Source organism: Artemia sp. Qi Xiang Cuo, chromosome 8, assembly GCF_049724085.1.
Source record: "Artemia sp. Qi Xiang Cuo chromosome 8, ASM4972408v1, whole genome shotgun sequence".
In the NCBI taxonomy this organism is placed as follows: Eukaryota; Metazoa; Arthropoda; class Branchiopoda; order Anostraca; family Artemiidae; genus Artemia; species Artemia sp. Qi Xiang Cuo.
In genome coordinates this window covers 51,297,272-51,324,298 of record NC_142801.1, presented here as the reverse complement: position 1 = coordinate 51,324,298, position 27,027 = coordinate 51,297,272, and the positions used below count along the sequence as shown (strand labels likewise).

Below are 27,027 nucleotides of genomic sequence, written 5' to 3'. Positions count from 1 at the left end.
GCTATGAAGTAAAAAGGTGTCAACCTTTTTTATTCTTTTGTATTCAAAATTAAATTAAAAGTATTGAATTAAAAATTTTTATTTGATTTTTATAATCTTAGTTTTAATGTTTTACTTTGAACAAACTACTTTGATAATGCGTTACTTTTTATAAATAATTGAGTCTTAAGGCTTTAAATATTTTGGTTTTAGATAACCAAGTTCAAAACTGTCGATATTGTTAAAAAGCTATCCGTCTAATGCTTCAGCATTGCTCAACAGAACTGAATTCTGGGACTTTATATCTTAGTTTTTGTAAGTAGGCTATTATTTTGTGGAATTTTTTTTAATTAATTACCTTTTGAATTTTTATGTACTTTTACTGTAATTGACATACTATTTTCATTGCCTTTAGAAAAATGTTTATTGTTGTAAAGTGGTTTTATGGTTGTTGGGGTGATGTTGTGGTAGATACCTTTATTCTCCCTTTATAGGAGAGATAAACTATGGCCCTAAGGTAAATTAAACTTTGGTACCGTGCCTTAGGCTATGACCAGACTAATGGGGCGTACCAGCTGGGTATATTCGAGAGACTAAATGTAGATTGTAGAGAGGATGGCTATAATACAATACTTTTATTCAGTTAACATTTACTAGTACAAGGTATAATAATTTATAAATTATTCTACTGGGAATATTTGTCCCAAGTAGACCACAAGTATCAGAAATCTACAATAATATGTAATAAGATACACTTACAATAATCCGACAATATTCCAAGGTATTTCTAATAAGATAACGAACGGGCAGAGGTTCGCCCTTTAAGTCAAAGAGTCCGTCCTCAGTCTCAAAAATCTGAGTATATATATGAAAAACTAACCGCATCCATCAGGCTCATTGACGTACTTAGCCAGGAAATTGGTTATTGAGCAAGTTCCCTCCAAGCTTACACATTCCAGGATGTGTACCTATATCTTAATAAAAAGTAGTATTTCGGTTGCATTTGCGTCTTAATATTTTTACTAGATTCAAAATTGACTTAATTAGAAAGCTTCACCACAATACTCCCTATTTAAAGAAGAGTTGTCTCAACTTTCATTATTTTACTTTTAAAACAACTTAATTTTGTACATAGTTACATGCTGCCATCTTTGGGTCATTCTGTGCATATATCCTCAATGGGTTTCCCTAGGGTCATGTTTATGGTCCTTTGTATATGTCATGTCCTTTTTTTGTCCAAGGATATCAATTTTGAAATTTATCCCTGTTTCTCTTTTTATTTGTCTCTAAGACTGTAAAATTCTCTTTTTACCCTCATTCTCATATACATCTTCTGTTTTAGCTTGCCCCCAAGTGGCTTAAGAATGAAGTTCGGGGTTCTGCTTCAATTAGATTTAAAGTTATATTTGAAACGCCAATTAATGATTTTAGTTTAAATTTCACTAACATTAATTATTTAATTTATAGGGGTGACTTAGATGATTTACAGTTCATTTTTCGGTGCTAGAAATGCGTTGGATAAATTATAAATGACAATTTTGGGCTTTTAAATTTTTACATGTTTTTCTAGCACAAAGCATTTTCACATTCTTTCAATAATATAAGCCATTTAGGCTACGTACCACATTCTTTGATATTTTCTAGGCCTAATTTAAGTTCTGATTTTATCTCACTTTATGATGAACTGGGAGCAGAGTCTGTAATACTGTATACAGTTTCCAAAATATCAGTTGACCAGTTATGGTTTGGTGTCTGATGGTGTGAGCTGTTAGTATCAGGACACAATTGAACTGGGTTTGAAATTTGCTACTTTCCAAAAATGTGTCAAAAAATGATTGAGAAATTGATCCGAAAGGACGTCACAAAAAAACTTGATTTCCAAAAAAAACTAAGGCTGTACCTAAAATAAATATTCACATTAGAATACGCATAAAGCATAAATTGTTACCTCTATAGTAAAAAGAAGCGCTCAATTTTTTAAAGATTTATTACTTTTAATTACTTTTCTTTCTTCTCACTCTCAGTATAATATGCCGCTTCAACAGAAACGTAACATTTTTTGCTGGACCATGGTTTGTAAACTCAATACTTAATAGATTATGTCTCAATGAAGATATTTATACGTTGACTCAAAGTCAAACATTTATATACAATTTTAAATTATTATATAAAACTTAAAGCAAATAAAAAAATAGTTTATACACCAGCATTGTGTAATAAACCTATAAAAGCATTGTTAAGTCACAAAAACACGATACAACATTCAACTATTTGTTCAAATTTAGAGCATTTGAAAAAATAAAACGCGGTATAGACTAGCATTGGAATTAATTCCAATTAGTGTTTTGTTAATTGCTTATAAAGTATTAATGTAGAATACTTCTTGAATGATACAAAAAGGAAAATAAAAAACAAAATATTCAATATATTTATATTAACAGAAGTTATGTTGATACATAACTTAACTGTTAAAAACAAATAATAATTATGTACCCTAATAATTTATTTAATCACTGCAATAATTATTCTTTGTACAACTTTCAAATAAGTCCGTCAAGACTTTTATCTGATAAGTCTTAACTGCAATAAAAATATTTACAAAAATAATCAACCCTAACCAATAGATTTATACACTGTAATTGAGAACCGTGATTATCCTCTATATAAGGTCTTGGCAATAGATCATATAACATGACTTTGCTATTTAACAATTCCATATTTAGTAAAGGTTTTCAAAATACCTTTATAACTGTATATATTTTCTCAATAACGTTTGTTACCACTGCGTATATTTCCCATATACGACGTTATACATTTATTTTCCGCTTCCTTTTCTTATCTTTGTTTTTGCAACTTTGGATCTATTTTGAACCAACTTGTGTCATTATCTGTTTTTGGCTCGTTCTATGTCTGTTTGTTTATTCAAACTTATTAGCTTTCTAATTCCTTTTGAATTTCAGGTACTTGAAACAGTTTAATAACGTTTTCGCCTGTAATCTCTTTTTTTCAGCTTCAATGTCCTTTTGGGACAAGGCTCCGTTTACAGCTTAGGTCTGATAAGCTCAAAATTTAGCTATTCGTCTTTTTACCTGTAATGCCACTATCAATGGACTTGTGCTTGCACTCTAAGGTTTGCTTACCAGGGCTGCCTTCTGGTAGCTCCTTACAACGTTTCTAGGTTCCCATGTCATTGGCTACAGCTAAAAGGACTATTATGAACCTGCACACACAATAATTAATTATTTATAGTATTGCCACATTTTTTTTATTTGTGGCCACAGTTTTCTCTTGGGCTATTCTGTTCTCAAACAAAGCGGCCCTTCTGCAGAAAATATACCTTGCCTTCATGGCAGACAGTAATTCATTTTTTAGCCATACAAGTGATAATGACTATTTTCACTTTAACTTCCCAACTTTTAGTGGTCTTGTCTTTATGTCATGCTAGTCATTTTTCCGAAAACGACTCCCAAATAAGAGAGCAAAATTATTCCTGTCTATTTGGAGCATATCTACCTGGCTCCGTAGTATTAAAGCTACTTATATTGTACTTATTTAGTACAATTTTCATACTTGTCTCGTTCGGTCAGTTCAATATGCACGTATAACAGAGTTTAACTGACTCCGTTGATTTTCTTTTCCTTCAATTTCGTCTGGCTATATTTTCAACTTGAACCCTTTTTTTCCTTCCTTTTTGATTATCTACTTCAATGAAGCTTAAGGGGTTTTTTTCAAGTCTTTTTCAGCTTTTTCAGTATTATATGTCTCTTCTAAGCCTAAGCCTGAAGAAGCCAAGCCTACGTCTAATATTTCTGCTAATCAGTCGAGTGCTTACTTTGAGTCCGAGTTCAAAGCGCCTGATCCAATTCTGCAGTCTAATTACGAGAATGAGCTGGCTTCTATGCTTACCGACACCTTCGACGATTTCTCAGTGTCACCGGTCACTATTTGCCAGGCAGTTAAAAAGCTGAAAAAGGTATACTCAAAAGGCTGCGATAGTATTTGTGCTCTACATAATTTTTTAGGAGGTTATGTTCTTTACCATCATATTGCCCTCCTGTTTCAGATGATTTTGACACAAGGGATAGTCCCGAGTTGCTTTAGTCTGGGTATGGTTATACCGTTATTGAAGAAGGGGAAGCCAGCCGAACAGCCTTCTTCGTATCGGCCAGTAACGATATCTTCAGTATTTTGTAAACTATTCGAGATTGTTTTGTTTGATGAGATTTATGATAAGTGTGAGATGCCTCCACACCAGTTTGGTTTTCGAAAAGGCCTCGGGTGCACCCATGAACTTTATCTTCTTGCTAACATATTACTTGATGCTCATCTCTCGTGAGAAACTTTGATCTTAGGTCAGTATGATATCAGGAGAGCTTTTCTCTCAGGGATTCATGCCCAGATTTTGTTTGAGCTGTGTAAGCAAGGCGTGTGTTCTTCTATTGTTAGGTCACTACGTGCTATGTATAGGAACCTCAAGTTTCGTGTTCGTTTGCAAGATGGTGAGCTTAGTGGGGAGATATCCGTACGTAAGGGAATTAAGCAAGGGGATATAACGTCTCCTACTTTGTTTAATAACAGTGTTAATGATGCACAACAGGTTATCTCTCCGAGTTATATTTGCAAGCATATTGACTTGTCACTTCTGGGTTTTGCAGATGATCTTTTAAATCTGTCTCGGTTGCTTTCTTCATTAGAAAATAATTTCTCGCGTCTTGAAAAAAGTCATGCGGATGTTGACTTGCAGTTTAATGTAGAGAAGTCTGCTGTTTTGTGTTTTAATTTTCAAGAACATAATGCTACTGCCGGGATTGATGGAATTACAAGAACATTATCTAGTCATATTTCGCACCTTGGTCTGCCGAATGATCGTAATCTTTGAAGAACCCAGTCTTCGCTTATTGAACACCTTTCGAAAAAAGTGCGCATTGCCTATGCGGGTGTTGTCACTAGCCGTCGCAATTCAAGCCGTAAATATTTGGCTCGTCTTTATAATACAGTTGCTTTGCCTCATGTCTTGAACCTGTCTCCTTTTTGGAAGCTCCTGAGTGCACGAAACAAGAAAGACATAAGGTCGGTATTTTTCAAGTATGCCCGATATCTTCTTCAAGTGCCACCTTTTGTTAGAAACCGCCATATTGCTGTGAAATATGGAATTGTTGAGCCTCTGAGTTCCGTGGAGGAGGTAATTCAGAATTACGTGAATAAACTAGAGCTCCTGGATCACAAGTGGGCCCACCTTCTCAAATAGTTGTGTTATTACGTAGTTCTTTCTGTTTGTATTTGTTTTTCTTGCCAGTATTTGCTTTTTCTTTCTTTTCTAGTTTGGGCTCTGTCTTTTTCTGTTTATTGTAAGACAGGCTATTAATAAAATTCATTCATTCATTAAGGTATTTTGAAAACCTTTAATAAATACGGAATTGTTATCGTAAAACAAATTGTAAATATAGAAATGTAAATAGCGAAGTCATGTTATACGAACTATTGCCAAGCCCTTATATGGAGGCTAATCACAGTTCTCAATTATAGTGTATAAATCTATTTGTTAGAGTAGATTTTTTTTATAAATACTTTAATTGCAGTTAAGACTTATCAGATAAAAGTCTTTACGGACTTATTTAAAAGTTGCAAAAAGAACAAATATTGCAGTGACTAAATAAAGTGTAAGGGTACATAATTATTGTTTGTATTTAAACATTTAAGTTATGTAAAAAAATTACGTAAGTCATTTTAAATATCAATGTAAATATAGTGAATTAATATGTTGAGTTTTTTTTTTTTGCCTTTTGTATCATTCAACAAGTATTCTACATTAAAACCTTATAATCAATTAACAAAACACTAATTGTAATTAATTCCAATGTTAGTGTATACCGTGTTTTATTTGTTCAAATGCTCTAAATTTTAACCAGAAGTTTAATGTTCTATCTCGTTTTGCGACTTAAAAAAATACTTGTGTAAGTTATTACACAATGCTTGTATATATATACTATGATTTTTATTTTTAGAAATAACTTTAAGATTTAACTAGTGATTTAATGTTATATATAAATGTTTGACTTTGAGTCAACATATAAATATCTTTATTGTGAAATAATCCGTTAAGTATTAAGTTTGAAAAGGATAATGCAGCAAAAAACATAATGTTTTTATTTAAGAGGCATATTATTTTTAGAGTAAAAAGAGAGAAATATAATTAAAAGTAATTAACCTTTACAAAACTGAGTGTTTCTTTTTACTATATAAGTAACACTTTATGCTTTATGTGTATGCTAATGTGAATATATATTTTAGATATAGCCTTAGCTTTTTTTGGAAATCAAATTTTTCGTAACATCCTTTCGGATCCATTTTTCAATCATTTTTTTTAGCCATTCTTGGAAATTAGGGAATTTCGTAGCCAGTTCAATTGTATCCTGATACTAACAACTCAAACCATCAGAAACAAAACCATAACTGGTCAACTAATATTTTGGAAACTGTATACAGTATTAAAGACTTTACTACCAGTTCATCATAAAGTGAGATAAAATCAGAACTTAAATTGGGCCTAGGAAATGTGATAAGTTGCCTCAAAGGCTTTATACTTGAAAGAATGTGAATATGCTCTGTGCTGGAAAAATATGTGAAAATTTAAAAATCAAAATTGTTATGTGTAATTTATCCAAGCCTTTTCTAACCCCCAAAAAATAAACGGTATATCAACCACATCGCCCAGATAAATTAAATTATTAAGGGGAATTAAATTTAAACTCAAATAATTTATAAACGTTTCAAATATAACTTTAAATCTAACTTAAGAAGAACCACTAACATAATGCTTAAGCCACTGGGGGTCAATCTAAAACAGAAGATGCATATGAAAAGGGTAAAAAGAGAATCTTCCAGTCTTAGAGACAGAGAAAAAGAGAAACAAGGATAAATTTCAAAATTGATATCCTTGGACAAAAAAGGAAATGGTATATATTTGACCATAAACATGACCCTATGGAAACCGATTGTGGGTATATGCACAGAGTGACCCAAAGATGGCAGCTTGTAACTATGTACAAAATTAAGTTGTTTTAAAAGTAAAATATTGAGAGTTGGGACAATTTTTCTTTAAATAGGGAGTATTGTGGTGAAGCTTTCTAATTAAGTCAATTTGGAATTTAGTAAAAATATTCAGACGCAAATTCACAAGTTTCGAAATACCACTTTTTATTAGAATAAAGATACACATCCTGGAATCTGTAAGCTTGGAGGGAACTTGCTCAATAACCAATTTCCTGGCTAAGTACGTCAATGAGCCGGATGGATGCGGTTGGTTTTTCATACATATCCTCAGATTTTTGAGACTGAAGACACAATCTTTGACTTACAGGGCGAACCTCTGCCCGTTTGTTATCTTGTTAGAAATACCTTGGAATATTACCGGATTATTGTAAGTGTCTAAGTATCTTATTATATATTATTGTAGATTTCTGATACTTGTGGTCTACTTAGGACAACCATTCCCAGTAGAATAACATATAAATTATTATACCTTGTACTAGTATATGTTAACTGATTAAAAGTATTGTATTATAGCCAACCTCTCTACAATCTACAGTTAGTCTCTAGAATATACCCAGCTGGTACGCCTCATTAGTTCGGTCATAGCCTAAGGCACGCTACAAAAGTTCAAGTACCTTAGGGCCATAGTTTATCTCCCCTATAAAGGGAAAATAAAGGTATCTACAACAATACCACCCTTAATACCATAAAATCACCTTACCATAACTATATAAATATAGGCTTAGAAGAGACATATAATACTGAAAAGGCTTAAAAAGACTTTAAAAAAAACCCTTAGGCTTCATTGAAGTAAATAATCAAAAATGAAGGAAAAAAGGGTACAAGTTGAAAATATAGCCAGACGAAATTGAAGGAAAAGAAATTCAACGGAGTTAGTTAAACTGTGATATACGTGCATATTGAATTGACCAACCGAGACAAGTACGAAATAATTGTACTAAATAAGTACAAAATAAGTAGCATTAATACTACGGAGCCAGGTAGATATGCTCCAAATAGACAGGAATAATTTTGGTCTCTTATTTGGGAGTCGTTTTCGGAAAAATGACTAGCATGACATAAAGACAAGACCACTAAAAGTTGGGAAGTTAAAGTGAAAATAGTCATTATAACTTGTATGGCTAAAAAATGAATTACTGTGTGCCATGAATGCAAGGTATAAGTTCTGCAGAATGGCTACTTTGTTTGATTACAGAATAGCCCAAGAGAAAACTGTGGCCACAAATAAAAAAAAGTGTGGCAATACTATAAATAATTAATTATTGTGTGTGCAGGTTCATAATAGTCCTTTTAGCTGTAGCTGATGACAGAGAACCTAGAATTGTAACGAGCTACCAGAAGGCAGCCCTGGTAAGCAAACCTTAGAGCGCAAGCACAAGTCCATTGATAGTGGCATAACAGGTAAAAAGACGAATAGCTAAATTTTGAGCTTATCAAATCAAAGCTGTAAACGGAGCCTTGTCCCAAAAGGACACTGAAGCTGAAAAAAAGAGATTACAGGCGAAAATGTTAGTAAACTGTCTCAAGTACCTGAAATTCAAAAGTAATTAGAAAGCTAATAAGTTTGAATAAACAAACAGACATAGAACGAGCCAAAAACAGATAATGACACAAGTTGGTTCAAAATAGATCCAAAGTTGCAAAAACAAAGATAAGAAAAGGAAGCGGAAAATAAATGTATAACGTCGTATATGGGAAATATACGCAGTGGTAACAAACGTTATTGAGAAAATATATACAGTTATAAAGGTATTTTGAAAACCTTTACTAAATATGGAATTGTTAAATAGCAAAGTCATGTTATATGATCTATTGCCAAGACCTTATATAGAGGATAATCACGGTTCTCAATTACAGTGTATAAATCTACTTGTTGGAGTTGAATTTTTTTGTAAATATTTTTATTGCAGTTAAGACTTATCAGATAAAAGTCTTGACGGACTTATTTGAAAGTTGTACAAAGAATAATTATTGCAGTGATTAAATAAATTATTAGGGTACATAATTATTATTTGTTTTTAACAGTTAAGTTATGTATCAACATAACTTCTGTTAATATAAATATATTGAGTATTTTGTTTTTTATTATCCTTTTTGCTTAATTCAAGAAGAATTATGCATTAACATTTTATAGACAACTAAAAAAAAACCAATCTGAATGAATTAAAATTCTAGTGTGTACTCTGATTCATTTTTTTAAATGCTTTAAATTTTAACCAGTAGTTGAATGTTTTATCTAATTTTTGTTACTTAGCAATGCTTGTGTAAGTTTATTACACAATGCTTGTGTATATACTATGTTTTTATTTACTTTAAGTTTTAACTAGTGATTTAATGTTATATATAAATGCTCGACTTCGAGTCAACGTATAAGTATTTTTATTATGAAATAATCCGTTAAGTATTGAGTTTGAAAAGGATGATCGAGCAAGAAACATAATGTTTCTATTTAAGCAGCATAGTATGTTTAGAGTAAAAAGAGAGGAAAGTAATTAAAAGTAATTAACCTTTACAAAGTTGAGTGTTTCTTTTTACTATATATGTAACACTTTATGCTTTATGTGTATTCTAATGTGAATATTTATTTTAGATACAGCCTTAGTTTTTTTTGGAAATCAAATTTTTTTGTGACGTCCTTTCGGATCAATTTCTCAATCATTTTTTGACACATTTTTGGAAAGTAGCAAATTTCAAACCCAGTTCAATTGTGTCCTGATACCAACACCTCACACCATCAGACACCAAACCATAACTGGTCAACTGATATTTTGGAAACTGTATACAGTATTACAGACTCTGCTACCAGTTCATCATAAAGTGAGATAAAATCAGAACTTAAATTAAGCCTAGAAAATATCAAAGAATGTGGTATGTAGCTTAAATGGCTTATATTATTGAAAGAGTGTGGTAATGCTTTGTGCTGGAAAAATATGTGAAAATTTTAAAACCGAAAATTTTTATGTGTAATTTATCCAAGGCATTTCTAACCCCAAAAAATAAACGATATATCAACCACATCACTCAGATAAATTAAATTATTAATGGGAATTAAATTTAAACTCAAATAATTTATAAACGTTTCAAATATAACTTTAAATCTAATTTAAGCACAACCACTAATATAATGCTTAAGCCACTGGGGGTCAAGCAAAAACAAAAGATGCATATGAGAATGAGGGTAAAACGAGAATTTTCCAGTCTTAGAAACAGAGAAAAAGAGAAACAAGGATAAATTTCAAAATTGATGTCCTTGGAACAAAAAAAGGACAGGGCATATACAAAGGACCATAAACATGACCCTAGGGAAACCCATTGAGGATATATGCACAGAATGACCCAAAGATGGCAGCATGTAACTATGTACAAAATTAAGTTGTTTTAAAAGTAAAATAATGAAAGTTGAGACAACTCTTCTTTAAATAGGGAGTATTGTGGTGAAGCTTTCTAATTAAGTCAATTTTGAATCTAGTAAAAATATTAAGACGCAAATACAACCGAAATACTACTTTTTATTAAGATATAGGTACACATCCTGGAATGTGTAAGCTTGGAGGGAACTTGCTCAATAACCAATTTCCTGGCTAAGTACGTCAATGAGCCTGATGGATGCGGTTAGTTTTTCATATATATACTCAAATTTTGAGACTGAGGATGGACTCTTTGACTTAAAGGGCGAACCTCTGCCCGTTCGTTATCTTATTAGAAACACCTTGGAATATTGTCGGATTATTGTAAGTGTATCTTGTTATATATTATTGTAGATTTCTGATACTTGTGGTCTACTTGGGACAAATAGTCCCAGTAGAATAATTTATATATTATTAAGCCCTGTGCCAGTAAATGCTACCTAATTACAAGTGTTGTGTTATATCCAACCTCTCTACAATCTAAATCTAGTCCCTGAAAAATTCTTAGCTGGTACGGTCCATTTGTCCGGTCATAGTCCAATGCACGCTTCGCAAGTTTTATTACCTAAGGGCCATAGTTTATCTCTCCTATAAAGGGAGAATAAAGGAATCAACAACAACATCACCTCAACAACCATAAAACCACTTTACAACAATAAACATTTTTCTAAAGGCAATGAAAATAGTATGTCAATTACAGTAAAAGTACATAAAAATTCAAAAGGTAATTAATTAAAAAAAATTCCACAAAATAATAGCCTACTTACAAAAACTAATATATAAAGTCCCAGAATTCAGTTCTGTTGAGCAATGCTGAAGCATTAGACCGATAGCTTTTTAACAATATCGACAGTTTTGAACTTGGTTATCTAACACCAAAATATTTAATGCCTTAAGACTCAATTATTTATAAAAATTAACGCATTATCAAAGCAGTTTGTTCAAAGTAAAACATTAAAACTAAGATTATAAAAATCAAATAAAATTTTTTAATTCAATACTTTTAATTTAATTTTGAATACCAAAGAATAAAAAAGGTTGACACCTTTTTAGTTCATAGCTGTAAAAAATTAAATATTTTTCAAAGCGACAACTATATAAATACAATCACTCCTCGAAAAATAAATAAATGACATTGAAACACAAAAACATATCCGTTCAGGGGGAAATACAAAAATTCACACCATTCCGGTCAGGGGAAACATTTCTGATTATAGTTGCTTCTTATATCAGCTCATGGGTACTCTAGCAGTGCAAGCAAAAGTTGATGGCATATTTTTATGGAAATTACCCCTTATTAAGTTGTTTTCTTTAATTATACGGACTTTCTTGGGTACTAATAACAGCACTAATTACTAATTAACAAATAAATATTTAATATCACCATAAAAAACTGACTCTTTGATCGAATGTTATCAATAGTTAGGCTCTTGCACTTTAATTATAGGGTCAAAATCTATTTGCAGGCAGTCTACAATGGGGCAACACACATTTTTTCTAAGGTTTTTGCATGTTCTGCTTTTTTTCTTTTGGTTTCCAAATAATTACTTTATAGTCCCAAATTTCCTGGGGGGCCAAGGCCCCCCTGCCCCCCCCTCCAGCCGGTGCCCATGAAATGCCCTGTAAAACCGACTGACAGAGATACTAGTGATTCAGATGAATTTTACTTACAGATACAGATGTAAATAAACAGGGTCCCAAGTAGAAATACGGTGTTTTTACTATGAGATTTTAACGCCCAGGTCGACAGAAACAGGGGTAGATGGTATCCCAGTCTAGGTAAATTTGGCGTAGGAAAAGGAATATGTGTCTGCCATTTTCATTGCAGACACATATTCTTTGTCTATGGTACTTCACACAAAAAAATAATGCCTAGTTCGTGCCAAATTTTGTTTTGCGATAAGGGTTATCAGTGCCCATTGCGGTTTGCCTATAATCTCTTATATTATTCGTGACTGGCGTTTCTCCTCAGTTTAATTTTCGCCTTAGTTTTATATATTATTTTAGTGCAATTTGTCCCTTTCGTGATATTTTGACTATTACCCTATTCTAAAGGTTTATGGGTTTAGTGCCAGGGTAAAATTTCCGACATGCTATTTATTTATTTTGGTCAATATATACGAAATCATATTATTGAGTTAGGACTAAAGTGAATACAGAATTCGATGCCTTTTTTATGCTGATTACGAATATAATAAGCATTTCTATCGGAAATGAGTTTTAGCCCCCCCCCCAATATAGGCCAATTCCGGGTTAGGATAGGTTAGATATAGCCTATATAGGGGGGGGGCTGAAATTAATTTCCGATAGAAATGCTTATTTTATTCGTAATCAGCATAAAAAAAGGCATCGACTGGTGTATTCACTTTAGTCCTAACTCAATAGTATGATTTCGTATATATTGACCTATATTTTTCCTAGCATATCGAACTTTACCCGAACATTCAGGTCAAACCTCCTCCAAATTTTGACTTTTATTTCGGATGTACTTTTGGTTAGCTTGGTGGATCCCCCCAATGACAAGACGATTAGCATTTTACATTTTGAAATGCCAATGGTCTTGTCATTGGTGTCTTTCGCCTGCAATTTCCTCGCCCTGGTTATTTCTGTTAATGGTGTTTTGTGAATTTATTTAAAATGTGAAATTATGTATACCTGAAAACGAAAACTATGTTTTATACTGTGCTATACTTTTTAAATTGTGAACAATTTTTTCGACGGATCTTATTTATGTATACCGTCCTTATTTGGTAAGTATTCATTTATTATCTTCTAGTATTTATAATAAGATTACAGTTAGCTTATACATGTCCGGATTCATGTAAACTCTTGCTGAATTTTCCATTATCATTATTTTTAGATTTCTTCAAAACAATTTTTTTTCAAATTCGACTGGAAGTGCCACCGAGAGTCAAAGGTCAGTAGATGCTTAGCATTAACTTAACAACGAGAGACCAGCATAGATTGAGGTTACTCCAAATTTTCTAGCTTCCAATGACCCTATTTCAGTTTTTTTTTTCGTTTTTTTTTTATTACCCCCCAAAATAATTTTTTCAACATACATAGTAAAAGAATCGCCTTTTAATGCTGATTCTAAATATGTATAATTCAATTAGTTTTACTTCACCCATTGAAAGTTACGAGGCAATAATAAATTTCTTTTATGAAACGTAAGAACACGAGTCTTGTTAAAACACGATTCGCGAAGTTTTATTTCGACTTTGAGACAAAATTTGTGCAGGAAACTATCATGTCTCTTAGATTTGAGTTTATTTTTCTCTGGGAATTTACGAGTTTCTAGGTTATATTTTTTTTTAGTTTATTTTCTACGTTAATAATTTTTACTGGAAACATATATTATGAAGGAAATTTTAACGTTATTAACATACCGATGAAAGGAAGAAAAAATATAGATATTTCTTTTGAGGCTCTTTACTAGTTTTATTTTTCCCCGGTTATCATTATTTTATTCAAATACTAATCGGCTGGGAGCAACACTAGTTCTCCCTTTATCTGTTTCCTGATCTGAATTTTGGATTTCAAATTTTTGTTTCTCTTCTTCATGGTATTGACAAGTTTTTCCGCGGACCTTAGAATATGGTTTACATGGTTTCGAATTTAAGTGTGGTTTTGTTGCTTCGTTAAAGGTCTTTAGCCTCCATTCTTCATGACGTCTGGCCTTTTTCATTAGTGTTTTAGCCACTTGTGCTGTCGAAGAAGAAAGTTGTGGCTACATTTTCGGCTTCTTAATTGCTCTCTGTAATTTTTATCATAAGGAGGTTTTTCTTACCGATGGTCCAAGTTTAGTTATATCTGTGTCCGTAGAAGAATTATCTGTTTCACATTCTGTTAGCTCGAGTCTGGTAGATTGCGTTTGTTCCAAAATCCATTTTGTGTTAAGACTGCAGTCAAGTCTAGCGTATGAAAAAAAGATAATTCTTTGGTTTCTTCCAATTTTTCTTCCTCTTTAGATTTAACCTCTGGTTTATTATCTCTTAAAGCCGTAGGTTTTTTTGAGGCTCTTCTCTATCGCTTTCATCGCTAGTATCTGATGAGCATTGGACTTTTCCCTTTTTCTCTTCTTTGTTTTGGAACGTTTGTAGCCAAGACTGGGCTAAATATTCCTTCTACTTCTCCCAACTGTTGTGGGCGTTAAAAAGGTCATAGAATTCATATGGCCTTCTGATGTATACTGGTGAAATTGTTTCATCTATTTCTTCGTCTGAAGGAATAGGCTCTGATTTCCATGGCTTTGAGAAAAATCCTTTTTTCATTCTATTATGGTGTACTATTTCTTCCTTTTCATTAAACTGATGTTTTAGAATATAAATTAAGTTATTTGGTAGAATTTTTGCAATCCTGTAGGGCCCGTCCCATTTCGGTTTTAACTTTTTTGTCCCTTCTAGATTGGTTTTGTCTACATAGACCAAGTCTTGACTTACTTGACTTAAGGCTCCTGCCTCGTTGGGGGTGGCGTAGAGAGCGTCGCAACTCTTCTCCTCCAGGCTGACCGGTCTACTGCTATTAATGGGGCCTCTTCGACAGCGATGTTAGCTATCTCAAGGAATTTGTTGAGGCTATCCTTCCACCTTGTCTGAGGTCTGCCCCTCGGGCGAGACCAGCCATTAGCTTTAGCGTCAAAATCGTAGACTATTCGGGCTGGGGTTGTCGTCGGCATACGCAGGAGGTGTCCGAACCATGAAAGAGTACGGTGCGCTATTTGGACGGAGAATGGCACTTGGGAGTTGAGTGCGAGCAACTTTGCGTTGCTTACAAAATCGTCCCATCGAAGTCCCTGAATCCGACGGAGCGGTTTCGTCTGGCAGACGTCTATCATGCTGAGGATTGTTGATTTGAGAGGCCAGGTTTCCGCTGCATAGAGGAGGACCTAGCCTACGATGCATTATAAATTCGCATCATCGTGCACCTAGATATTTGCGGCATTCTCCAGAGATTGTTGAGCCTTCCGACGATAGACGAGGCTTTTGAAACTCGGCTAGACACCTCTTCCTCTATAGAGCCTTCATTTTACAGCACGGAGCCAAGATAAGTGAAGTTCTTTACAACTTCAACAGGAGCTCCGCAAACAGTTATGTTCTCAGGGGGCGAGACTGGGCTTGGGGGCTCAATTGCCATTATCTTCGTCTTAAGCCAGTTTATTTTCAGCCCCACTTTTGCTGCCTCTTCCTGTAGGACTTCCAAAGCGTCAGTCAACTGGTCAATCGAGTCAGCAACGAGACCAATATCATCTGCGAAGTCAGCGTCCGTCAGACTGCGATCTCCAAACTAAAGACCAAGGGGCAGGCGATTTGTTGTTCGTGTTATGACATGGTCTATCACGCAATTGAACAGTTGCGGGGTGGCGGCACACCCTTGTCGTACACCGGTTTCGATGCCGAATGTCGTGCTCTGTTTGCCGTTGACTTGGACGCAACCCACGGTCTCTTCGTAAAGATTTTCAAACAACTTGCAGTATTTGTCTGGTGGACCAGTTGATCGAAGTATCAGCCAGAGCGAGTTGCGATTCACCGAGTCAAACGCAGCCTTGAAGTCCACAAAGGCTACATATGCTTTCCTCCTGAATTCCTTCGTCTTCTCAATTAACTGGCGCATGGTAAAGATTTTTTCGATTGTGGATCTCGCGGAAATAAACCCAGCCTTCTGGACTCTCCTCTTTCTTCTGAGGATACTCGTGCATCTATCCAGCAGGGTCATAGAAAAGAGCTTTCCAGGCACGGAAAGTAGCGTTATGCTTCTGTAGTTCGAACAGATGCCGTTGCTCCCCTTTCTCTTCCATAAGGGCAGGATTATACCAGCTCGCCAGTCCTTTGGGATCCATTTTGTGTGCCAAACCAAAGAAAACAGCATATGGAGCCAAAGTAGTATTGCCGGTCCGGCTTATTTCAGGAGCTCAGCAGATATTCCACATATGCCTGCCGCTTTGTTGTTCTTTAAACATTTTACTGCTGTGTAGATTTCTGATGACTTCAAAGGAGTTTCTGTGTCAGTTGTCAGTAGTTCCTGGGTGCTGGTGGCTAGGCTGATAAGTTTCTGGTCAGTATGCGTTACGGCTTCGACGTTGAGGAGGCCCGAGAAGTGGTCTTTCCATCGACTGAGCTGGGCAGCTTCGTCACTGAGTGGCTTACCATCCCCAGAGACAACACATGCAACCGAGGGGGCTATGTCTCCTGTTAGATCACGGAGATGCTTGTAGAGACCGCCAACGTCACCTTTCTTGGCTGCACACTCTAACTCATGTGCCTTCCTTTCCACAAACAGTTTCTTGTCTCGCTGTATCAGTTGGCTGCGGACCCCATTAAGGCTTCTATAGGTTGGCATGTTACCGAGTAATCTCGCCTTGCGTCTCTGCACTATGACGTCAAGCGTATCCGACTGAATCCACGCTTTATTAGCACGCTTTTTCCGACCAACATTTGCTGTCGCTGATTTCAGGACATTCCTTTTTAACGAGAGCCATTTGTTTTCACAACTTTCAAATGGCAGGAGTGCGTCGAAGCGATTCGATACATCAATGGCATATTTCGACCGTATCTTCTGATCGCGGAGACGAGAGACATCGATCTTGGCTGGTATTGGTTCTGAGCGATGGGCTTTGAGCCATAGTCGCATGTTAGTGACGACGAGGCGATGGTCAATGTTGCCAATCTCAGCTTCCCTATAAGTCCTGCAGTTACTGATCGAAAACCTCCATCTCTGTGACACGATGATGTAGTCGATCATTTTTTTGGTATGGCCGTCATTAGTGTACCATGTATATTTTTGAATATCCTTCCTTGCAAACATGGTATTCGTAATCACAAGGTTGTGCATGCTGCAGAGTTGTAGAAGCCTTAGACCATTGTCATTTAGGGAATCCGGAGTAAATGGTCCAATGATTTGTTGCCATAAGTCGTGGTTGTCGCTCACAGTTGCATTAAGGTCACCCAGGAGAATGACAATATCGTGCGGGGATATCTTAGACAATTTATTCGTCAACGCAGAGTAGAAAATGTCCTTTGTTTCGGTGTCAGCTTTGTTTGTCGGGGCATAACAAACAAGGACCATAATTTTTCCTTGCTTGTGATTTAGTCGAGCATTAGCGATTCTATCCGAGACAGGAGTGAATGACAATAGACACTTCTTGGATTTGTCATCAAGAACTAGTCCGACTCCATTTCTTCTGGTGGTTGTATGGCCAGACCAGAGAAGGTAGTATCCCTCACTTATGGGATCATTTACAATCCTGACTAGGTGGGTTTCTGTTATTCTAGAAAAAGAGACGCGGAATCGCTTCAGTTCTATTACCAGAAGCGTCTTAGCTCCGGGAAAATTTTATAACAATGTACTCCAAGTGGTAATTCGGAGGCCACCTTGGTCAATAAGATTCAAACGCTGGTCATTTCTCAGTCCAGGGGCAAGCAAGGGTTGTGATGGGATAAAAGAAGGTTGGTCATCCGGGGCAGTTGTTACGCTATTCGTTGCAATGGGTTTCGGTTGGAGGGTTGCAAGCCCAACCGACCCTAGGCCTGGATTCTGATTAGAGCCAGGATTTACCTGTACACTGAGAATCCTGGGGTGGGCTCCACCCACCTCATGAGGCAGAGGCAACCCTGATCGGAGCGTTTAGTTAGGGAAAACCCCGTATCCAGAGGTACGTGGTGAGCAGACATGGTCTGCATCATTCCGGACGAGCTCCATTCACCTCCAATCTAAACCTCCAACCTCCATTCACCTCCAACCCATTCACCTCCAACCTGCAAAATTGGTCTAAAATAGACTAAGTCTCCTAAACAAAAATTTGTCTTATTTTTGCTTTTTCTGTCATATTTTTCTTTTTGTTCTGTTTTCGCATCTTCCAAACTGTCTTTAGCCTGTTCCATAAATTTTCTCATTCTCATCACCATGTCTTGCTTGTATTGGTCCAGATTGTAATATATTGTACCATTTTGTATTTCATCTAAACAAATTCTGGGATCTCTTAGATGTTGTAAAAAAAAATAGCGTTTCTTTTAAAGAATGTGAAAAAGCCGTATTTACTGCAAAGACTACTAATGGTATGTGTTCGTCCCAATTCTCATTGTCCTCTCTTGCATGTATCCCCAGCAAGTAAGCTAATTCCCTATGTTTGCGTTTAACTTTTCCATTAGCATATGCCATGTAAGACGAGGTAAACCATCACCTTACACCAAAATATTCCGTGATTTTGTCCAATAATTTGGCTCTAAAACATGGCCCATTGTTACTAAGTAAAATTCTAGCGAATATCGCGTGTTCCAAAAACAGCCGGTTGACTAAAACTTTCGCAAGGTTTTATGTTTTTTCGTCTTTGATTGGAAAAGCGTATAAAAATGAGTTGAAATGGTTAACTACTGTTAATACACACCTATTTCCTTTCCTGGAAACTGGCAAACTTCCTCCTGCACCCCCCCCCCAATGTCTATTGACATTAATTCTCCTACCTCTGCAGGCATGGGCGTAGGCAGCATCTTGTGTAGGGGGGGGGGGCCGCTTCTGTGATGGAGGGGGGAGGGATCTTGCTAATACTTCCCGAGGTCCTTTGAATATAGGTTTTTAGAAACTAGTCATTCTATATTTCACTAAAATTCGGCCTTTAGCATTTTCCATATTCTACTTTTCCTACAACAGTATAACATAAGAGACCCACTATCTTACTTCCAATTTCCAGAAAACATAAACACCACAAAAGCGATTTGACACAAATCACATTATGGTTGGATAACAGCTTCTTCTAAGAATTCAACTCAAAAGTTTACAGTTGGGCAAAATTAAATATTAAAATTGGTATAGGGAAGACCGGCCCACGTCTAGCCAAAGCAAACAGTTTCAATACAAAAACCTATGGGGCTTCTGGGGGATTATAAACGCTGTGACAGATTGCAGTGTATTTTTTTTAAAATCTGACCTTCATTAATACTTTTACCAAAAATTTCAGATTGGATCAGGTTTTAAGGTGATTAACTCTGGAATTTTGTTCAATTTTGTCTGAAAGCCTACGCCTAATTAAGAATACTAGAAAACTCGCGTTGTAAACTCACATTGTATTCTCCTATTATTTGCCTGTTTTTGGCAGCTTCCGAGACGTGCCATGTTCACCAGTTTGCTGTTAGTATTTTTTCATCCTGTGGGATAATGAACTCCCATGTTCGGCCACAATACCCAGGGCAAATTCGGCATGCCGTACCAAGGTGTCCAAAAGTGGGCTATGCTTGTAAAAGCTGTGTAAACAGCATATTTAAAGGTTGAAGGCAAGCTTAATACCCAAAACTATGTTATTTCTGGCGTTGATTAATCCCGTCAGAACAGTAGGTGAAGTGAAGTTCTTTTTTTTCCATCTAAATTTCATTCAAGATAGAATAATCGAAAGTAAAAAAGAAGAGAAAAGAAAGGAAGGTGACTGGAACCCAGAAGAAGACAAAATAACAGTTTTTCTGTCTTATCTACAAGAAGTCAGTTGGATTCTCTGGAAGTACCATGGGTATCCCTAGAGGAACGCTGCAAGAGTACATAAAAAAAGTTGAGAAGCTGAATATCCCTCTAAAAAGTCTGGACCTGAATTTCCTTACACTTTGTTACAACCCATGATCAATATTTACAGAGGAACAAGCAAAAAGATTAAAAATTACTTGAAAACGATAGCTGATATGCTTTCGACTGTATTCACCTAGAAGCATGTAAATTTGCATACACTTATGCCATTATTAAGAGCATAAAAGTGCAGGATAACGGAACTGCAAAGGCAGTGGAAACGGTCGAGGAATTACAGGTAAAGATTGGTACCGTGGTTTTATGGATTGACTTTAAACTCTATCAGTAAGAACGCCAATAAGTAAAAGCCTATGACGGACAACTGCTTTCAACTGTCACAGTGTAGGAGCTTTCTTTAACAACCTGGATTGAGGCCTATATAAACACATGTTCAGAGCACAAGACATTTGAAGTTTTGACGAATCAGGTCTGAAAAAATCCACAAGCCTGGTAAAATCATTGCACAGCGTGGTCAGAAGTAAGTAGGGAAAGTCACGTCAGTAGAAAGAGGTCAGTTGACCACGATTGGTGCCGGTGTTAATGTGTTGGGAACACAGTCCCTCCTCTATTTATTTCCCCACAAAAACAGTGTCCGGAAGTTTTACTCAGGGGAGCTTTACCAGGAACCATCATGATCAGCTCACAAAATACTTTTGGCTGGATGACTGCCTCTCATTCTTTGCTTTACTTGCAGCATTTTATTAATCAAGTCAAACCCAAAAAATGAACAGGAAAAAAATATGAAAAAGTCAGAAGTGCTCACTAACACCCCTATGAAAGAATGTATTACTGCTAGGATAAAAGCTGTATCTGCCAAAAAGCCCTTGTCCTGGAACGGAAGAAAGTCAGAAAAGTGAAAAGACTATAAAGCAAAAGGTGTGTCTCTGGCAATAAGAGTTACAGTTAGAGTGACGATTCTGACGTAGGTGATCCTGTGTACAACAACTCTTCAGACCCCAGCAAAGACATTGAAGACAAGCCCCCAACCAGCAACTTCTAATTTGACACTGAGAAATTCAAGGCTGGTGATTACATTCTGGTTGAGCTGAAGAGCAAGAAAGGGAATTCTGTTCATAACGTTATCATTATCAAAAGTAGCAACTGAAGAACTTAAGGTCCACTTTTGGAAGAAGACTGGAGCAAGAGACTTTGCGCTAACTGACGAGATGAATAGTGTCTTAAAGACAGAAGTTGAAATAAAACTGCCACCACTGAAAGGTAGAACACCAAGATTAGCGGAGCGGCTTACTTTTGGTGTTGATCAGTCAATGGATAATTTCAAATTAATACTCTTTATTTTTTTTTAAACCTTAATGGAATTCATTCTGTAGTCTTTTATGCTGACCATATTCTTTCTTAATTTTATAGCCAAAAAACAAGCTTTAATGTTCCCCTGGTCACTTTTCTTTTTCTTTTGTCCGGTGGCCAAACTTAAGGCAGAGACGAACGAACCTTTTGCTTTGACATGATCAGCAACTTCTTATCGCTTGAATCAATTCATGGAGAGTGAAACAAGTCAAAATCAGCCAATCGTGGGCCAGTCTCCTATCTATATATCGGACTGAAAATTACTATTAAAGATCAAAACGTAAATGTTGATATAGCAAACGATATTCGGAAATTCCTGTTTATTTTTAGTTTTTTTAATCATCTACCAGGTAACATCCAACAAAAAATTCCAACATACGGAAAGTTCTCGCTAATATCTATCGTAAATTTGAAGTTCTAGGGGGGGGGCAGCTGCCCCCCCTTCCCTACGCCCATGCCTGCAGGGATGGGGTATTGACCTAATTCGGCCTCAGGGTTCTTTGGTGGTGACTTTTGTTTGGCACACTCTTGGCAGCTTTGTGTGAAAGCTTTTACATTTGAATACATTTTTGGAAAATAAAAATAACCTTTTATCCCCCCAATAGTTTGGGCTTCTCCCATATGACAGCCAATAGTGGCGTGTGCCATCTGTAAAATTTCTCCTTTCAGTGATTTTGGAATTACTGGAATAATTTTTAAGTAATTTTTTCTATATTCTTGGGGTGCTCAATAATATCTTACCAAAAGGTTTTTACTTTCATCTAGATCAAAATTATCTAAGTCCTTCAAAAAATGTTTAAAGTGCTCTGGCAGTTCCGTTCCTTTTGATAAAAAGGATTTCATTGCTAAACAAATATCAGCTTTATCTTGATGATTCGAAATGTTTCCATTAGATAGTATGTCTACCCCTTCCAGTTCTTTTTGGATGGTTGTTATCAAATTTCCTTCCGTATCAGGATTTCGTGACAAATAGTCTGGTAAAATGTTTGTACGGCCTTTTATATATATATTGGGGTATACGAATATGCTTGCAGACGTAGTATCCACCGTGTCAGCCGCGCTGAAGTATTTTGCATAGTATGTAGCCAAATTTTTTTTTTTTTTGGTCTACGCGTAATATGAATTTTTTCCAAGTAAAAATTGGCGAAAATATTCTGTACAAACTACAACTGCTAGGCATTCTCTTTCAACCGTCAAATATTTTCTTTCTGCCTCCGTCAGCGACCTGCTGCTGTATTGGACTATTGATTCTACTCCTTCGAATCTAAGTTTAATAATATGGCCCCAATTCCGTACCCAGACGCATCTTTTTGTAAACAGAAATCTTGTGACAAAGCTGGTAGTTTAAGTATTGGCGCCTGTAATAATTGCCATTTTATTTCATTCAGCGACTGTATTGCATCCGATGGACATTCGAATTCGCCTGATTTTTTCAAAAGGTTTTTCAAAGGTTGTGCTATCGTCGCATAATTTCTAATATATCGTCGGAAATAACTTAACAAACCACAAACTGATCAGTTTTTTTTTATCTTTTGGTGGCTGTAAATTTTCTATCACCTTAAATTTTTCTGGATTTGGCGAAATAGTACCTTGGTTTATCAGATATCCAAGAAAAACTAGTTTTGGTACTACTATTTTTAACGTCATTTTTAAGTCCGACTAAATGGTCTTCTAGGTTTTCAGTAAACAAAATTACATCGTCTAAGTAAACCAAGGTATCTTTTTTCCTTCCTGGTTCGTTATCTTTTAACACCAAATTCATTAGTCGACTAAAGCAGTTTGGACTAAATGATAAGCCAAAAAGCATACGTTCAAATGTAAATGTTCTTCCATCATTAATATTACTGTGACTTTGTGCTTTGTATCTGGATCTACGGTTATTTGCCAATATCCTGCTATTAAGTCAAAGCTAGTGTGGTATTTTGTACCTCCCAGCGAATCTAATATCGTATCAATTCTTGGTAATTTCATAATATCTTTTACCGTGACTGCATTTAGCGCTCTAAAATATATGTATAATCTCCAGGTATTATCTTTTTTCTTATTACTACTATTGGAAAACTCCAATCGCTAACACTCTCTTTAATTATTCCCTGTTCTTCCATCTCCTTTATTTGGTCGTTTAGCCATGGTTTTAAATGATAAGGTGTTTTATGCGGTGACTTTTTAATTGGAGGGCCCTGTGTTGATATTTTGTGCGTGAGTAAGTGAGTTAATCCGTAATCCGCTTTGTGTCTGGCGAATGTCCATCTAAAATCCTAAAGAATATTTCCCACCAGGGTTTTTACGTTTTCCGGTAAATGTTTTAAATCAAATTGTTGCAAAAAGTCAGTTTTTGTCATTCCATACTTTTCTTGTGGTTTGCGGGTTTGATGGAATTTGTTCATGGCTAGTGAAATTTACGCTTAATTATGGGCTGTTTAGAGATTTTATTTCTGACTTTGAAATCTTTTTCGCTGACCCAAGCCCTATTTGGTTCAGCTTTACTTTGCTATTACGTAGATTTGATAGTTTTAAGTAAGTGATACCATTTTCAATTTTTAATAACTTGATTTTCCACGAAAATCGTGGGGTATTCTTCGAGGGTGTATCCTCCTATCATGGCATCCATTGTTTTAACCTTTCCTTCTTTTGTATTTAATGTTGCTAGCACTTGAGCCGTTGTTCCCCCTTCTATTGTGATTTTTGAGTTTATTTTCAGGTTATAATTCGAACCGTCAATCTCTTTATCTGTTGTTAATACAAATTGGCCTATTAGTTTCATTTGCCTGGGTTATGGTTATTGTATCATTTAGGGGTTTCCATATGATCCAATATTTCCCTATAGCGTCTACTCCCAGAATATAAGGAAATGGTAGTTGCTTACATATTATCAACATTACTGTTATTCGTTTATACCCTTTGTTAAATTTTAATGGACATTCCCCAAAATTTGTCAGCTTTAGACTTGTTATTTATGCCAGGGTCTTGTTGCATCTGCTTAGGTAATTATTCACTCTAAGAGGAAACCCCTTAAATACTTCCCCTCGAATTAATGATTTAGACGCACCCGTATCTAATAAACATGGTAAATTTTGAAAACACTCAATTTTAAAACAACACAAAATCGGTAGATTAATATTATTTGCATTTGTATCACAACACTCTAAACTATAAAGGGTCTTTGTAAGGGTTCAGCTCTGGCGACCCTTAAAGGCTGGTTTCTCCGTTTAAATGCCCACTATTTGACCAAAAGTTTCTGGGTTTATCCCAGTTTTCTTCAGCGTTGCTATTTTGACCCTGGGGTGTTGTTAACCATTTGCCTTCTAGGCCTAAATTCGAGAATATTATTAGTTGTTTGGCAAGTATTATTTGTTCCCTGTCTTCCTAAAGTTCTGCCCCCCTGCGTTCTGAACTGGTGTCTTGTCTTGTACGTCTGGCTTTCTTTGCGTATACTATGCCAGCAATCTGCTGCATAGTGATTTGGTGTGCTACAATAATAGCAATTAAATTTTTTCTTAAATTGTTTGTTGGTTTTCTGGTTACTTCTAAATATTCTTTAGCTGTCATTGTTGATTCCCTAACTATCTGTCTTTAGTGGGGGTGGGTGCCCATATTTTCTATAATTATTAGCAGCTAATCTCTCAAGGTCGTGGAATCTGTCAGCTTTCACGGTCACCCTAGACGGTGACCCTTGGCCTCCGTCGCGCCTTTTTGGTTCACGGTTTGGCTCCTCAGAGTTTACCCGCTTCTGTCCCTTTTCATCTTTTATACTTTTTTGGGCTCCTGTGTTATTAATTGACATTTGATCAAATTTTTTCATAGCTTCGTCAATTTTTACTTCTGTTTCTACTAGGATTATAGGCTGCTCTAGATTTTCCGGTTTCTGTGATAATGTTAGTCTTGGCAGGTTTTTTGGTAATCCCTGGGCAAAAATGTACGATTGGACAGTTTCTACTGTCTTGCTATTTCCACCTTTTTCGAACTGTAATCCTGCAAATCGACTAATTGTCTCGTCATGCTCCCTCATGCTGGCTGAGATATTGAATATCACTACCTCTGTTCTTACCCTCTCGGATATTCTTGTCTCTATGAACCTTGTTTTAAAAGATTCAATTAGAGTACTAATCTCCTTTAGCTCTTTTTCCTTAATTGCCTTAAAATGTTTAAGGGTGCTTCCCATTAATCTGGCTGCAATGCATTGCTCTTTGACTTTATCGTCAAACGACTCAGTTAGTTCATCGAAATTTTTTTATTTTTCGATAAACTCATCTACATCTGAAATTCCCGTTTATTCTGGTATAATTTTGGCAATTTCAAGCACCGTTGATAGGGAAGCCATTTTTTCCTCTGTTAAAGCCATTTTATTTCAACTTAGTATTTTTATCTAGCCCTCTCGGCCCAGTTTTTGCAACCGCCACCAGTTGTAGTAAAGTGATTTTATGCTATTAAGGGTGGTATTGTTGTAGATACCTTTATTCTCCCTTTATATGGGAGATAAACTATGGCCCTAAGGTAATTAAACTTTGGTAGTGTGCATTAGGCTATGACCGAACTAATGAGGCGTACCAGCTGGGTATATTCGAGAGACTAAATGTAGATTGTACAGAGATTGGCTCTAATACAATACTTTTATTCAGTTAACATTTACTAGTACAAGGTATAATAATATATAAGTTATTCTACTGGGACTGGTTGTCCCAAGTAGACCACAAGTATCAGAAATCTACAATAATATATAACAATATATAACAAGATACTTACACACTTACAATAATCCGACAATATTCCATGGTATTTCTAATAAGATAACAAACGGGCAGAGGTTTGTTCTGCAAGTCAAAGAGTGTTTCTATAGTCTCAAAAACTTGATTATATATATGACAAACCAACCACATCGATCCAGCTTATTGACGTTCTTAGCTAGAAAATTGGTTATTGAGCAAGTTCCCTCCAAGCTTAAGGATTCCAGGATGTGTATCTTTATCTTAATAAAAAGTGTTATTTCGAAACTTTTGTATTTGTGTCTTAATATTTTTACTAAATTCCAAATTGACTTAATTAGAAAGCTTCACCTCCTTATCTCTAAGCTGCATTAAATAAATAAAAAGTTTTTTCAGCTAAAAGCAAGGAGCAACATTAAAATTTAAAACGAAACGAAATTATTATTTATATGAGGGGGTTGCCGCCCTCCTCAATACCTTACTCTTCATGCTACAGTTTTTCAGCACTTCAAAAAAAGTTATCTATTGTTCTAATTAAACGACCCGTGTGTCTCAGTAGTTTTTTTTAAAGAATTGGGATAAAATTTGAATTTTAGCGTAAAGAGCGAGGTGTTGAGGATAAAGCAACCCCCCTCGTATACGTAATAATTTTTGTTCGTTTTAAGTTTTAACGTTGCTCCTTACTTTCGGTTGAAAAAACTTGTTTTTTTTTATTTAATATCGATTTTTTTTAATAGCGCCAGGATACCTGGCTCCACCTCCATGGAAAAATTCCCCTCTTAGCCGAAATATCCTCTGGACAATTCAATCCTGGCAAAAATTTAACCCGGACAATTACCCTTAACATCTCCACGCCTAAAACTGAATCGGTAAAGAAAAAGCAAGACATAAAGAACTTTCATATAAGAATTCTGGCAAATTCACCAAGTGTAAAATTTCCCCTGAAAAGTTCACCCACTGAAAACTTCCCTCTCCATGTAAAATTTGCCCAGTGTAAAATCCTCCTAGCAGAAAATTCTTTCTCCCCTCCC

General features: G+C 35.6%; 1 protein-coding gene across 1 annotated transcript; it reads right to left on the bottom strand.

Moving 5' to 3' along the window:
* Positions 1-16,337: 16,337 nt before the first annotated feature.
* Positions 16,338-25,455, bottom strand: LOC148949534 (uncharacterized). The gene is made up of 2 exons (XM_089092718.1): positions 24,952-25,455; positions 16,338-17,753 (listed from the first exon to the last, which is right to left on the bottom strand). The coding sequence occupies exons 1-2, from the start codon at positions 25,453-25,455 to the stop codon at positions 16,338-16,340; spliced, it is 1,920 nt and encodes a 639-aa protein (XP_088948844.1).
* Between the last annotated feature and the right edge of the window lie 1,572 nt (positions 25,456-27,027).

What these genes read in the sequence shown, in the direction of transcription:
- LOC148949534 (XM_089092718.1), bottom strand. Translation starts at nt 25,455, where the DNA reads ATGGGAAGCACCCTTAAACATTTTAAGGCAATTAAGGAAAAAGAGCTA. An exon ending in GCCAAGGGTCACCGTCTAGG is followed by an intron (nt 17,754 to 24,951) that starts GTGACCGTGAAA and finishes CCCGGAGCTAAG; the next exon opens with ACGCTTCTGGTAATAGAACT.